Source organism: Genypterus blacodes, unplaced genomic scaffold (assembly GCF_046128005.1).
Source record: "Genypterus blacodes isolate CSIRO-AG114 ecotype Tasmania unplaced genomic scaffold, CSIRO-AGI_Gbla_v1 ptg000129l_1, whole genome shotgun sequence".
NCBI lineage: Eukaryota > Metazoa > Chordata > Actinopteri > Ophidiiformes > Ophidiidae > Genypterus > Genypterus blacodes.
The window spans coordinates 1,024,523-1,037,239 of NW_027466931.1; the positions used below are offsets into that span (position 1 = coordinate 1,024,523).

Below are 12,717 nucleotides of genomic sequence, written 5' to 3' on the forward strand. Positions count from 1 at the left end.
ACACAAACAACACAAGACGACAAATTAATTTGACTAGTTCCACCAGAGGTCAGCAGAGTTGATCGACAGTCATCACCCCCTTTCCCTTTCCCTTTCCCTTTCCCTTTGCTCTCTCTCTCTCTCTCTCTCTCTCTCTCTCTCTCTCTCTCTCTCCCTCTCTCCTGTGGTGTCTTCAAAGGCCTGCCCCCCCTGGGTTGTGTGAGCCACTCGGTGATAACACACTTTGCGATTTAGGACTCCACCCTCGTGGGTTGTGTCAGCAACTCAGACACTCCCTCCACATGCACACCCACTCACACACACACATTCACACACACATACTCACACACACACCTGCGCACTCAAGCTTACCTGTTGAACCCCTTTTTATTAAACTTCCTTTTATTGTTTCTATTAATCTTGTTTATTATATTCATGGTTGTGTTATTAGTCTGAGTTTAATAAACTTGTTATATCATAGCAAGAAGTGTCCGGTCTTGTTTGTTTTGAATGTTGTCTGATCCATACTCTGCCACGTCAAGACCTCACCCCTTCTAGATTGATTTTTGAGTGCATAACCAATCCTTAACTTGTTCTGTTTTGATCATTTTAATTGATAATGAATCCTTGAGTGAATCCCCGAGGACTTTAATATGATTTAAGTTATTATTTTCATTTTTAGATAGCGATATTTGATAAAAACCTATTGCACCTACAATACAGTAGAGCAACCACCACTTTATACTTTTCAGCAGTAAGCAATCATAATTCATTTCTAGTCAAGTCTGTTACACATTGTGACAGGCAAGAAATGGAAACATGCTCAAACTAAATGAGACACATCTGAAACCACACAGTCATCAAATTATAGCTGTTCGAGCAAAGCGTAGCGCGTCTCAATGAAACCATGGCAAAGCCTCAGAATAACCACAGCGATCACACGTCAAAGCAAACTATTTTGGTTGTCACAGGTAGACTTGCGAGTGTGAGAACATCGGAACAATACAAAGCTGCTGCAGAAGAGTATTCAGAAGTTGATTCAAGTGCCAATAAACTGTTTCGCAGTTGTCGTGGTGATGCTGGTTTTTGTGAAGAAAAGAAAAGCCGACCTCCTTCTTAAACAATTCATTAGTATTGGTTTCTATTTCTAAATGTTGCCATTTTAGTCCATTACATTTATATAGCTGCTGTAGGTTGTAGTCATGGTGAATATCCTCACCCTCGTCAGACGCCTCTGTGACCTGTGACCTGTAAAACAAATTAAATGTTGCGCTGAGGTTAAGAAACAGGCAAACATCACAACTGTAAATCATCAAATGATGTTCATGGTTTGAAACTGTACAAACAAAAATAATGAGATTGCACAAAGATTTATTTATAGGAACAGTCTGTACATGTATATTTTTAGTCTGTACACATATATTTTTAGTCTGTTTATATACATATTATTCTGCTGTTATTTAGTCTGGTCTGCTTTCTGCTTCCATTTTCCTTAGAGAAAACAACCTTTTGCACTAAATTAAATTTTGCACTAAATTCAATGTCAAAATAATTTTTCTATCTGCTGCTGCTGACGTCTCGTCACACAGAATTTCAATCAACAGTATTAACCTGTGTTTTTCTGTGCAAATGACAATACAACTTGAAACTTGAACTTGAAACTTAAGTACAGATGAAAACAAAAAAGAAAAACAAAAAAAGTTTCCCCCATAGTTGTTTTACATTGATTTAGGCCTCTTTTTCTATTAGTTTGCCCCATTATAAAACCGGTGACCTTATCTCGCAAAGGTTACCTTGTCAACAAGGATTTCTCTTTTATTCCTATTTTGAATAACATGGGTTACCTTGTCCTACACGGATTTCTACTTATTTCTGAATAAAACAGGTTACCTTGTCCCACAAGGATTTCTCTTTTTGATAGAGCAGATTACCTTATCTTGCAAAGGATTTCTACATATTTCTGGATAAACTTACCCCTGCAGAGGCCACCGGGTTCTAAGCTAAAACAGAATAAAACAGGTAGCTAAATTAAGGTAAAAGAACACCTAAATAACAATAATAAATAAAAACGTGAAAAATTAAAGCAGATTAAAACAAGCTAAAACTGAATAAAGCAGGTAGTTACAGTAGGTTACAGTGCAGTGAAAGATGATGTTTAATTAATGCAGCGGCAAACAGAAAAGTCTTCAGACTTGATGTACCCATGTGGACCGTTTTGGAGAGTCTCACTAAAACGTATGGTGGAGTAAACAAGACAAGGCAGAGGTTCATCATCAGAGGTTCGCGAGGTTCATCATCATTCTGAAGGAAAGAGACACTTTATGAGCAACACAAAACCATCACTATACAATCCTGTAGCAGAATGAACATTGACATTGACAAGTGTCATCTGTGGGAAACGTAGTAAATAAAGGGTCACTTCACATTCTTCTGTTGGTGGTTTTCTCGCCTGGTTCATGTCGAGGCCCAAATTATCAGCAGCATCTGCAAAATCTTAAAAAACAGAATGTGAGCGAAAGGATGAGAAACAGAGCTGTTGAATATATCGACACCACAGTAACCACTGCAACTGTCAAACGTGGTGAGCAGCCTCAACACTTTTGTCCTGAAGGAAACAAGCCTCTGCAGAGACTCAAGTGGAACAGAAAGCCAATTATCATACCGCATCTCAAATTATTTAAAATATATAGAAATAAAGTATTCGAAATTCTCCACTGACTTTAGATTCTTACACAGAAGGTGTGTGTGCAGACAGATCAAGTAGACTTGCCAAGACGAGTTCAATAGAATTAAAGCAAAGCTATGAAAGTAAGATGAACCTCTTGTCTCTCTTGTGACGATGGCATACACAGCCAGCGGTGGATCAGCTGCACCAGCCTCTAATGAAAAACCCCAAAAAGTCATTATCCCATTCTTGAGTCTTGAGTTCTGTACCTCTGTGTTTCCGATAGTGAAGCAGTCCCACCAGCATCAAGAGTGGAGCCACAAGAAAGACAGAGCGTAAGATCCACAGGACAGGGGAGTATTGAACTGCTGCATGAATGACACCAACTTTGCGCCCTGTAAAATATGAGAGAAACCCAAAATCCAAACCCATCCTCTTATAGTGCAGCATTAACGTGATAAATCAACGTCAACATTTGGAAGCAAGGTCATATCTCACCTGTAACGATCAGTCGACTCTCTGGTGATTCTCCATTTCCAGACATGTTACACTTGTAGAGTCCTTCATCAGACTGGGACACATTTTGGATGGTCATCTCTCCTGTAGGGCTGAACCTGATGGGGACGCCGTCTTTATAGAAATGAGCTGAAATGCTGGAGGGAGTTGTTTTGTTTTGGCAGTGCAATGTTAAAGTTTCTCCTTCATCAATGGGCAGAACTGGACTCACCAGGATCACATCACCACCTGAAGAGAGTGGTTAAGATATTGACAGACATTTTATGTACATCATGAAACGAAGAGAACATAGCTGCAAAAAAATTAAGATGTATATTTGGTTATCATCTGTATATGGGGGCAATATTCTGTAGAGGCACCGTGTCCAATATAAAATTAGGAGTCCTAGAGTAGAGCTCTGGGGAGCCTCACCAGTTATATTAATGAGTGACAAGTTCCCATCTTTATACCTGGACACAGATATGGTGGTAAGATCTAAATTATTTAAACATAGATTTGGGTAGAGATTTTGATAAATCATAATTATATTTTCAGAAATGGAAACAATAATCTCTTCCCGTCCTTAAAATGCCTACCAGTGACAGTGATGTTAATGGTTTTGCTTCTTTCCCCGTTTTTCGTCTCACACCAGTAGTGTCCACTGTCTGAGCCATAAGCTTCTTTAATTTTACACCATAATGTAGAATCTCCAGCTTTAGAACACTCATTCAAAACTTTCTTGGCATTCCTCACATGGCTCCATCCAGCCGACCCCACCAAGTCCTCACAGGCAAACGAGACGGACTCATACTCAAAGATCTGCAGTCTGGATGGATCGATACGAGGAAAAACTGCTGAATCACAGAGAGAGGAAGAGTTTAAGATTAAAATGAATATTCTTTAGTTAAAAACCATGTCTTTGACGAAAAGGTTTTTACAATATGTGCAATGTCAATATGTACGTTTCTTCTCTCAATGTTCACATAATAAGCTTTCATAAAATTATGGATAGAATTTGCTAAATGTGACAATATTGAAGTTCAATCGGGAAAAATTAAAATCTACACATTTTTACAGACAGAAGATTGAAAGGTTTTGCTCAATTTGGCTTTTGCCTTGGCCAGAAGGATGATGTAACAGTAAATCATTTATCTTTTGGATGAAACAACCACTACTTACCACTTTTCTTAGCCAAACAGTAGTGAATTTGTACAGCAATCACAATCAATGTGTGCATCACTGCAGAGACATATTGAAGATATATTAATTTTTATTTTTTTTAAAACAGATGAGCTCAGTCATATTTCTACTGTATATTCAGGTCATCTTTTTTATCATTTGTGTCTTATTTATTACTTCAGAAACTCTTGTTCCAATCATATTCCATAGTCAAATTTGACTCAAATCACCAGGAACGCACTACTTTTACAACATAAAAAGACATGCACTATGACTACATATGAGGTAGATAATAAGACATTGGACCATTATGCCATTTTATACATAAGAGAGGAAATAATAAAATGAAGCCGCTCTTGACATTTGATGGATGTTCTGTGATACATCAAAATTCTAAATTGTCTACTAAAATAATCTTGAATTCTATATAAACACATTCATTTCTGGGATAAGGGATTTAATTATTTATACAGTGTAAAATAAAAAGCAGAAACCAGAGCCTGATACTTACACAGAGAAATAGCTGTGATCTCCATGTTGGTTGTCTGCTGACTGACTGAGCACTGGACAGAATGATAGATAAATATAAATTGACTAAGACCCGCCCCTTCCTGCTTATATGTGGTGCAGATGCATCAGATACATATATACCGAATGTGTTATTGTATTATTTTATATCAGTACACAGGTCACTTGTTAATGCTCAAAGTGAAACAAAGTACAGCAACATGTTTATGGTTCCACTGATGCATTGGTGTGCCAGCTGTAGCTGTTTGTTATTATTATTATTATTTCAGTCAGTGATTCTGCTCAGTGAATTTTTATTTTCTCTGCTCACTTCTGTAATCTTTGTTCTTTTTACCAACTTTCTCCTTTGCCCCACTCACAAATCCCAAAATATTACTTGGAAGAAATAATAATAAACATGGTAATAATAGTAACCAGGCTATAGATCCAATATGCATCATGCACACTGCAGCAAAAAGGGAAAACTGATTGAAGGACTTTATGGTGTGACATTTTCACCATCTTCACAGAGAGTTTGAGTTGCTTTACTGAAGGTCCTGTTGATGGTGGTTCAATGGTTCATATGGTTCAATGATAATAAGGCTTCAGTTCTGGGCGGGCAATGAATGTTATCTCCATGAATGATTAACCGATTATGGCTGCAGAGTTTCATGAGGAGACAGCAGGTACGTGTTGATTGAATAATGTTTCTACGTCTGCTTCACCTAAAATCTCATTTTAACCACAGTTATGATGAAAGCTTCTGTGTGAGTGTTTAATCAAAGCTACATTCTTTAATGTTGCACAGCCTCTTGCTGTAATCTGTATTTTGATCACTCTGAGAACTATCAGCTAATATGCTTTATGTTGATTTAATTGAGACTTTGGAATTCCATTCAGCACTCTCAGGTTAACTTAAACAAATCTGTCACTTTAAAATGCTTCTAAAATGAAATATCAGCTGCTGTAGAGAGATTATAGCCGCTGGTGACGAAAGTGAAAGTATAAATCATTACACACATATGCTCTTTGAAGGTGACCTCATAAATATTTGGCTTTAATATCTTTCAAACAGGTTTAGAGAGACAAATGTGTTTCTGCTTTGTGCTGATTTCCAGAACTCCAGGATGCTTCACCACTTGCACGGATTGTTCTCAAAAACTCAATTCGGAAGCTTTTGTGTTTTGGTTTTCCATCTTTCCCTCCTTCCTTCATGTAGAGGTAACCTACACACAAACTGTCTCAGGTCAAGTGTTCAGAGCAAACGCTGCCAGATCAGGAGATTCATGTTTTTTAATTTTGTAGATCTTCAAGTAAAAATGGAAGTGGGAATGTTGACTGGCGCATGTCACCACAGTCTCACTATCCACTGTGCATGTAGATGTACATTTTCGGTGTAGCTACTGGCCTATTTGATAACTGTAACTGGGTGAAGACAAAAAAGCATGAGATCATAGAGACAAGCGGCCAAAATGAGTTTCCTGGTGTGTCAGGGTATCACCCTTTGCAACAGGCTGAGAGGTATGAGCAGGAGGCGGGAGCTCAGAGTAAAACCACTGCACTGAGATGAGCAAGCTGAGGTGTTTTAGCAACTAGTCAAATCGTTCTAAGGACATCCCACTGGGTGCAGACACAGAATATGCTTGCGGGATTATATGATGTCCCGTGAGGGAACGTCAGCATCAGAAGGATGAGGATGTGACTAGGAGGTAGGACATGTGAGCTAACTTAACTTTAGGTCCATTATTTGGATCAGGCTAAGGGATTGATGGATGGATGGATGGATGGATGGATGGATGGATGGATGGATGGACGGATGGATGGACCACTTCACTGACACAAGTGCTCAAGCCTACAAGATCCTGTTTATGGGATATGATTCTGTTGATAGATCTGTGCCTGAGTTGTCCTGGTTTATGATTCTAAAAGACAGCAGCCAGCCAATCAGAACGTCCTCAGTATGACTTTAACACGGTAGATTAACATCACTAGTGACAAGAAATAAACAAACTGAGCCTCTTGTTTCTAGGTCAGTCTCAGCTGATTGGTCCATCTCAGCCTATAGTGGCAAAACTTGGCGATGACATCGTTCTGCCGTGTCTCCTGGAACCTGCCACTGATTCAGCTGGCTTGACGTTGGAGTGGAGCAAACCAGACATGAGACCCAGATTTGTGTTTGTGTGGCGTGAAAAGAAGGAATTTGTGGAAATAAAACATCCATCATATATGGGAAGAGTGTCAATGTTCATGGATGAGCTGAAGCATGGGAATATTTCATTGAAAATCTCCAAAGCAAAACTCTCAGATGAGGGAAGATACAGATGCTTCATACCAACACTGAAAATAGACACTTTTGTTGATCTTGTTGTTGGTGAGTAGCTACACACACCACACACATAATTGTTCCAACTCTCCTTGGCGTACAGCAAGTCCTTTAAATCTATGGGTTGAATTTCTCCATTTCCTCATCATCTTTAGGTGTGGTGTCATCGCCTCTGATCAGGTTATCAGGGATCGATACATCCAGCAGTGCAGTGATGTTAGAGTGTGAATCTGCAGGCTGGTATCCAGAGCCTGAGGTGCTGTGGTTGGACGCTGAGGGAAACATCGTCTCTGCTGGACTTACAGAGACGCTCAGAGGTCCTGATGGTCTCTATACCGTCAACAGCTCAGTGACTGTGGACAACAAACACGGCAACACATTCACATGTAAACTACAAGAGAACAAAACCAACCAGACCAGAGAGACACAGATACACGTTCCAGGTGAGCAAACATCTCCTCAATGTTCTTTTGCTCATGGACATACTGTAAGTCTGTAACTATTCTATATAGAGAGGTGATCAGTACAGACATGGGATGTAAAATGAGCGGATTAAGGTAGGATGGAGAGTGAGAATCAGCTAATCTGCCCCATCCTCTTACTACACTCACACTACCTCTGACCAAGAATGTCTATCTAAGCCCTGAACTATACCTGGGTTCGCTAATCACTCTCCTGCAAATAGGAGACTGTGCTATTTTCTGTTCAAGAGAGGAAGGTAAGATTAGAAATGGGTCTATAGTTGTTTATAATGTCTGGGTCTAAATTGTTGTATTTTTTTAAAAGAGGTTTAATAACAGCTGCTTTGAAAACAGCAGGCACAACCTACGTGGAGATATTTATAATATTTAGCAAAGAGGCCCAAAGCACCTGACAAAGATTCAATCTTAGCGGGAGAGGATCAGGCAAGCAGGTTGTGGGCTTGGAGGAGGCTACTCATTTAGAAAAAGTGGCCTATGAAGCTGTCTCAAAGAGGTGCAGGGCAGAGGGTCCCTCATTGTGGCAACATCAGGATGAACCCTTTGAATATAAAGACCCACTAAATTGTTGTTTACATGTAAATGTGTTTTTTTCTTTCAGATGATTTCTTCATGGTCCAGTTGCATCCTGCTGTTTTCATCTGCATTGGTTTGGCTGTTGGCATGTTTGCTCTTCTAGTTTACTTTGTTGTGTGGAAACTCAAAAATCAAAGGAGTAAGTTACAAACTAATCTCATAATCAAAAGCCATTCCATTCAGTCACAAACATCTTAAATATAAAACATCTCATCGCTTAATATAAATGATGCAAATCTTGTGCAAATTCACACAGAAACCAAAAAGGAGCACAAGGATGAAATTGATGAAGGAAAGAAGCTCGACTCTGAGGTTCAAAGTCTGACTGGAGGACAAAGTCAGACAGGAAACGTACCAATGAAAGAAAACAAAACCAAGGACAAACGTGTAAGTAGACATTGATTTATATAGAAATCTTACTACATGTACCATTAGTGATCATATTGTACCTTTGATCATTGGTTTATAATCACTGAGCAATAAGTAAAGTAGTATATTTAGTTAGTATAAGTTTACATTCAGTGTGATGTTCGTCTCTGCTTCATGTTGCTTATTGTTCATAGGTTTTCCAGCCCAACACAGCACTCACTGAGTCTCCATCACCAGCTTTGCACCAACACCTGAAGTTGTTTTGAAGTTGTCAAAGTCAAATGTGTAGCATCAGTGTTTCCATTAGCTTCCATATGTCCCCCACCACATCTAATGAGAATGGGGCGGCAGTGGCACAGTCAATAGGGTACTCTGCTTGGGAACAGGAGGGTGGCTGGTTCGCGCCCCCTGTGGGCCAAAAAGTCTGTATTGGCAGGGAGTTGCCTCCAGGCCAATGCCGAGGTGCCCTTGAGCAAGGCACCCCACCCAAGGCAGCCAGCATTGGTGTAACCCTGGCTTTTCTTCCATTTGCTTCCTCTACCATATTGAGCAGGAAACTCCACTTTAGTTTTACATCTTCTCCATCTGTCCTCCTCTCTCACAGTCAAAGAAGGAGCTCCTGGAGGAGCTTCAGAAGAAGACTGAAGCTGAAAACCGTCTAAAGACTCAGGTTCCTCTCTTTACATTTATGTTTCTTCTCTGTTAGCTCAGGTGTTACTTCATTTCTCCCTCTTTGCATGTTCTCCACCATATGTAAGATTTCATTTGTTTTCCAGCCACTAATATTTGTTTTCAGTTTCTTCTTATGGTCTTTTTTCTTATCACCTGTTATTTTTACTTTATCTTTAGTTTATTGCACATTCAAAACAGAAATGCAACTTGTTGAGTGAAGTTATTCCATGTTGGTAAATGAATGTGTGCAGTTTGTAACTTTGAAGTACTGCATTGACATCTTACACATCAAGTGTATTTACTCTACATGTGGAATGTTTTATTAGATTCCTTACTGTTTCTCATGAATGAATTAGTTGAATGCAATCAAACATGTGACCTCACTATTTATGCACAAAATGAAACATCCATCCACCTGACAATAACTTTAGAACCAGGCCTGGTAGAATCATGTCATCACTGAGATGTGTTCTGTGTTTGTTTCCTGCAGCTGGAAACATCTGAAGTAAGAGCTCAGGAACTGCAACAACAGCTGCAACACAAAGAGAGCGAGATGACAACAATGAAGTCAGACATGGAACAGAGAGACAGAGAGATGACAACAATGAAGTCAGACATGGAACAGAGAGACAGAGAGATGACAACAATGAAGTCAGACATGGAACAGAGAGACAGAGAGATGACAACAATGAAGTCAGACATGGAACAAAGAGACAGAGAGATGACAACAATGAAGTCAGACATGGAACAAAGAGACAGAGAGATGACAATAATGAAGTCAGACATGGAACAAAGAGAGAGAGGGATGACTGAATTGGAATCCAACATGAATCAACTGGAGGGGAAGAATCGAAAACTGCTGGAGGAAGTCAAAAGGTGCTAAATAATTGTCTTTTTTGATGAGTTTGAAATATAAACGATCACTAAAATTCGAAGAAAAAAAGGAAAAGGCTGATGAAGCGAACTTAAAGCTTCCCTGAAATAAAACCCAGAATGTCCACTGGGTGGCACTGTAGTACTGGCAATTGGAAGGGCTACCGCGTGGATAGGGCGGGGATAGGGCTCTACACTGGACCAGAACTTCACCAATAAAGGTCACATTTACACTGACATGAAAGCACAAAACACCTAATGACACATTTGAGGTATTTCAGTTTTTGCAGCTAAATCAAGTTGTACTGAATCAATCTTCAGTAGATCAGAGTTCTTACTTCAGCTCTTTAGTGCTAATTGTGGTTCAATTGCTGTCTGTCACTCAGCTCTCCACCCAGCAGGGTCACTGTGACCTCTGATCACAGTCACAGTGACCTCCTCCTCTCTAACACTTCTGACTCTTATCATCTTCATCCAGTGTGTGTAGCAGCAGCCCTACCTGGACTAAAGGCATCATCACTGTGGACGAGGTCGACCTGAAAGGCGAATATGTTCGTCTCAGGAACATTTCTGTTGAGGGAATGCAGTGCTGAGTATTTGAGCTCTTACTGATATTAACAACATTACGGTTGGACAGGAGCTGCACTCTCAGTGTTAAATCCCAGGGAATTGTGTGCATATACATTAATAACAACTGGTGTAATAATGAATTGGTGGTCACAAGTCATTGCTCTCCAGACCTGGAGATTTTGACTTTAAAATGCAGTCCCTTTTAGCGACCCAGGGAATTTACTACTGTCACCATCACAGCAGTTTACATCCCACCCAGTGCAATACTAAGGAAGCCCTGAGTGTTCTCTACCAAAACATCAGTGACTTGCAAAGTACACATCCGGAGGGTGTTGTCATTATTGCAGGGGACTTCAATCAGGCAAATACGAAGACACTCCTGCCTCACTTCCATCAGCATGTGGATTTTGCACATTGGACCTGGCCTATACTAGCATCCAAAAAGCATTCAAAGCTGCCCTGCCCCACCTTGGCTCCTCAGACCATCTCTCTGTTATGCTAATCCCTGCATACAGGCCCCTGCTCACCAGAGGCAAACCCACGGTGAAGCAGGTGAGAGTGTGGTCTGAATGAGCTATGTCAGCACTTCAGGACTGCTTTGAATACACTAAACATTTTTAAGTAGGCTGCAACGGACAACCATCACACTAATGTGGAGGAGTATGCTATGTCTGTGTCTGCATACATCCAGTTCTGTATGGAGGATGTCTATGTCACCAGTACATCACCACACGCGTCAACCAGAAACCCTGGATGACCAACGCGGTACATGCAATGCTGAAGGCACGGAATTCTGCTTTTAAATCTGGTGACACAAAGACACTTAGATCAGCAAGATCCAACCTGAACTGTGCCATCAGAGAAGCAAAGCATGCCCACTGCGAGGAAAGCTGTTCCTCGCCATGATGACTAAACACAGATAATTCAGTTTATTCTATGCAATCTATAGGTAGCAATAGTAGTAGCATAGCAAAGCATTGAAAAAGCAAAAATGTTTATATGTATTTTAGTACAGTATATATTTATATCTATATTATTCATGTTTTTTTGTTTGCTTTCTATGCTTTAAGTAACTATCTGGTGAGCTAATTGCAACATTATATTGTTCAATGTACACTATATATATAGGTTGAATGACAAAAAACTTTGTCTAAGTTTAAAAGATATATTTATACTCTCATTACTTCTGATCACAGAGTAAATGACCTCCATGGTTTGAAGATTCCAAGCTGGTGTTTCCAAACATCTCCTGTCTCTCCACATTCTCACTCTCCTCTGGTCTCATAGACTGATTTGTCATCCATTCTTCATCTCTTCCTCTCTCTTATCCATTTTTGATCACGCAGGAAAAACAGTTGCGTAACTGGAAGATGGTGATCCAGATTGATTGCAAAAATGACATCACGTACAAGTTTCATTCCCCGCACACTCTCAAGCCTGGATGCAGCGTCACTGTGAGTGTTACTCCATAGCTCAATGTGTTTGTTGCATCTTTCGATTTTATCAAACCTTTTGCTCAACTCGTTCTTTCCATTTATATTCCTTCATTCAGCATGAAAACCTGAACAGGTAAATCACTGACAGCAATGTCTATTTAAGTTTTTGACCTTTGACTTTAACAGATTTGGGCTTCAGATTCTGGATGCCAGAAAGCTGGAGACCTGGTGTGGAGCAATCAGGATCCCTGGACCTTTGAGAGCTCAATAAAGGTCATCATCAAGAGTCCATATGGAGAGGTCTGACATCATCTGACACCAACCATTACATCATCAGTCTGAGCTGTCACATGAGATGTGTAACTAATCTGAATGTTTGTTTGCTTTTGTTTTCAACCAGGAAATGGCCATGAGGGAACAAAAGATAATAGATCCATAATGCTGAATGCTGCTTAAAATACTAAAAATGATGAGTGTGTTTTTACTGATGTTATTTTAATTTGTCACTAGTGCCTCAAATGCTTTCTGTCTGTTTTTATGGTAATACTGAATGAAAATGTACAAAATTAACGATTTTACAGTTTATTACTCAGT

At 39.8% G+C, this 12,717-nt stretch overlaps 2 protein-coding genes and 2 long non-coding RNA genes across 4 annotated transcripts; 3 read left to right on the forward strand and 1 right to left on the reverse strand.

Moving 5' to 3' along the window:
* Positions 1 to 1,974: 1,974 nt before the first annotated feature.
* On the reverse strand, positions 1,975 to 4,854 carry LOC143010606 (Fc receptor-like B). The gene is made up of 9 exons (XM_076162978.1): positions 4,830 to 4,854; positions 4,319 to 4,378; positions 3,736 to 3,993; positions 3,143 to 3,388; positions 2,914 to 3,039; positions 2,799 to 2,858; positions 2,399 to 2,472; positions 2,181 to 2,280; positions 1,975 to 1,979 (listed from the first exon to the last, which is right to left on the reverse strand). Exons 1-9 carry the CDS (start codon positions 4,852 to 4,854, stop codon positions 1,975 to 1,977), a joined length of 954 nt encoding a protein of 317 aa, XP_076019093.1.
* Positions 4,855 to 5,441: 587 nt separating this feature from the next.
* Positions 5,442 to 8,838, forward strand: LOC143010607 (butyrophilin subfamily 1 member A1-like). Its single transcript, XM_076162979.1, has 7 exons — positions 5,442 to 5,511; positions 5,944 to 6,046; positions 6,855 to 7,196; positions 7,304 to 7,591; positions 8,229 to 8,342; positions 8,460 to 8,590; positions 8,767 to 8,838. Exons 1-7 carry the CDS (start codon positions 5,467 to 5,469, stop codon positions 8,836 to 8,838), a joined length of 1,095 nt encoding a protein of 364 aa, XP_076019094.1. The 5' UTR covers positions 5,442 to 5,466.
* Positions 8,839 to 8,960: 122 nt separating this feature from the next.
* On the forward strand, positions 8,961 to 10,725 carry LOC143010564 (uncharacterized). The gene is made up of 3 exons (XR_012964815.1): positions 8,961 to 9,242; positions 9,735 to 10,120; positions 10,596 to 10,725. It is a non-coding gene; the product is annotated as an uncharacterized LOC143010564 (long non-coding RNA).
* A 1,312-nt stretch (positions 10,726 to 12,037) lies between these two features.
* Positions 12,038 to 12,717, forward strand: LOC143010534 (uncharacterized). Its single transcript, XR_012964805.1, has 3 exons — positions 12,038 to 12,141; positions 12,310 to 12,423; positions 12,524 to 12,717. It is a non-coding gene; the product is annotated as an uncharacterized LOC143010534 (long non-coding RNA).

Coding starts and splice junctions, on each gene's coding strand:
- LOC143010607 (XM_076162979.1), top strand. CDS start 5,467: ATGATTAACCGATTATGGCTGCAGAGTTTCATGAGGAGACAGCAG. Junction 6,047..6,854: donor CCTCCTTCCTTCATGTAGAG/GTAACCTACACA, acceptor TCTTGTTTCTAG/GTCAGTCTCAGCTGATTGGT. Junction 8,591..8,766: donor ACAAAACCAAGGACAAACGT/GTAAGTAGACAT, acceptor TATTGTTCATAG/GTTTTCCAGCCCAACACAGC.
- LOC143010606 (XM_076162978.1), bottom strand. CDS start 4,854: ATGGAGATCACAGCTATTTCTCTGT. Junction 4,379..4,829: donor GATCACAGCTATTTCTCTGT/GTAAGTATCAGG, acceptor ATGTCTCTGCAG/TGATGCACACATTGATTGTG. Junction 2,281..2,398: donor CACCAACAGAAGAATGTGAA/GTGACCCTTTAT, acceptor TCTTTCCTTCAG/AATGATGATGAACCTCGCGA.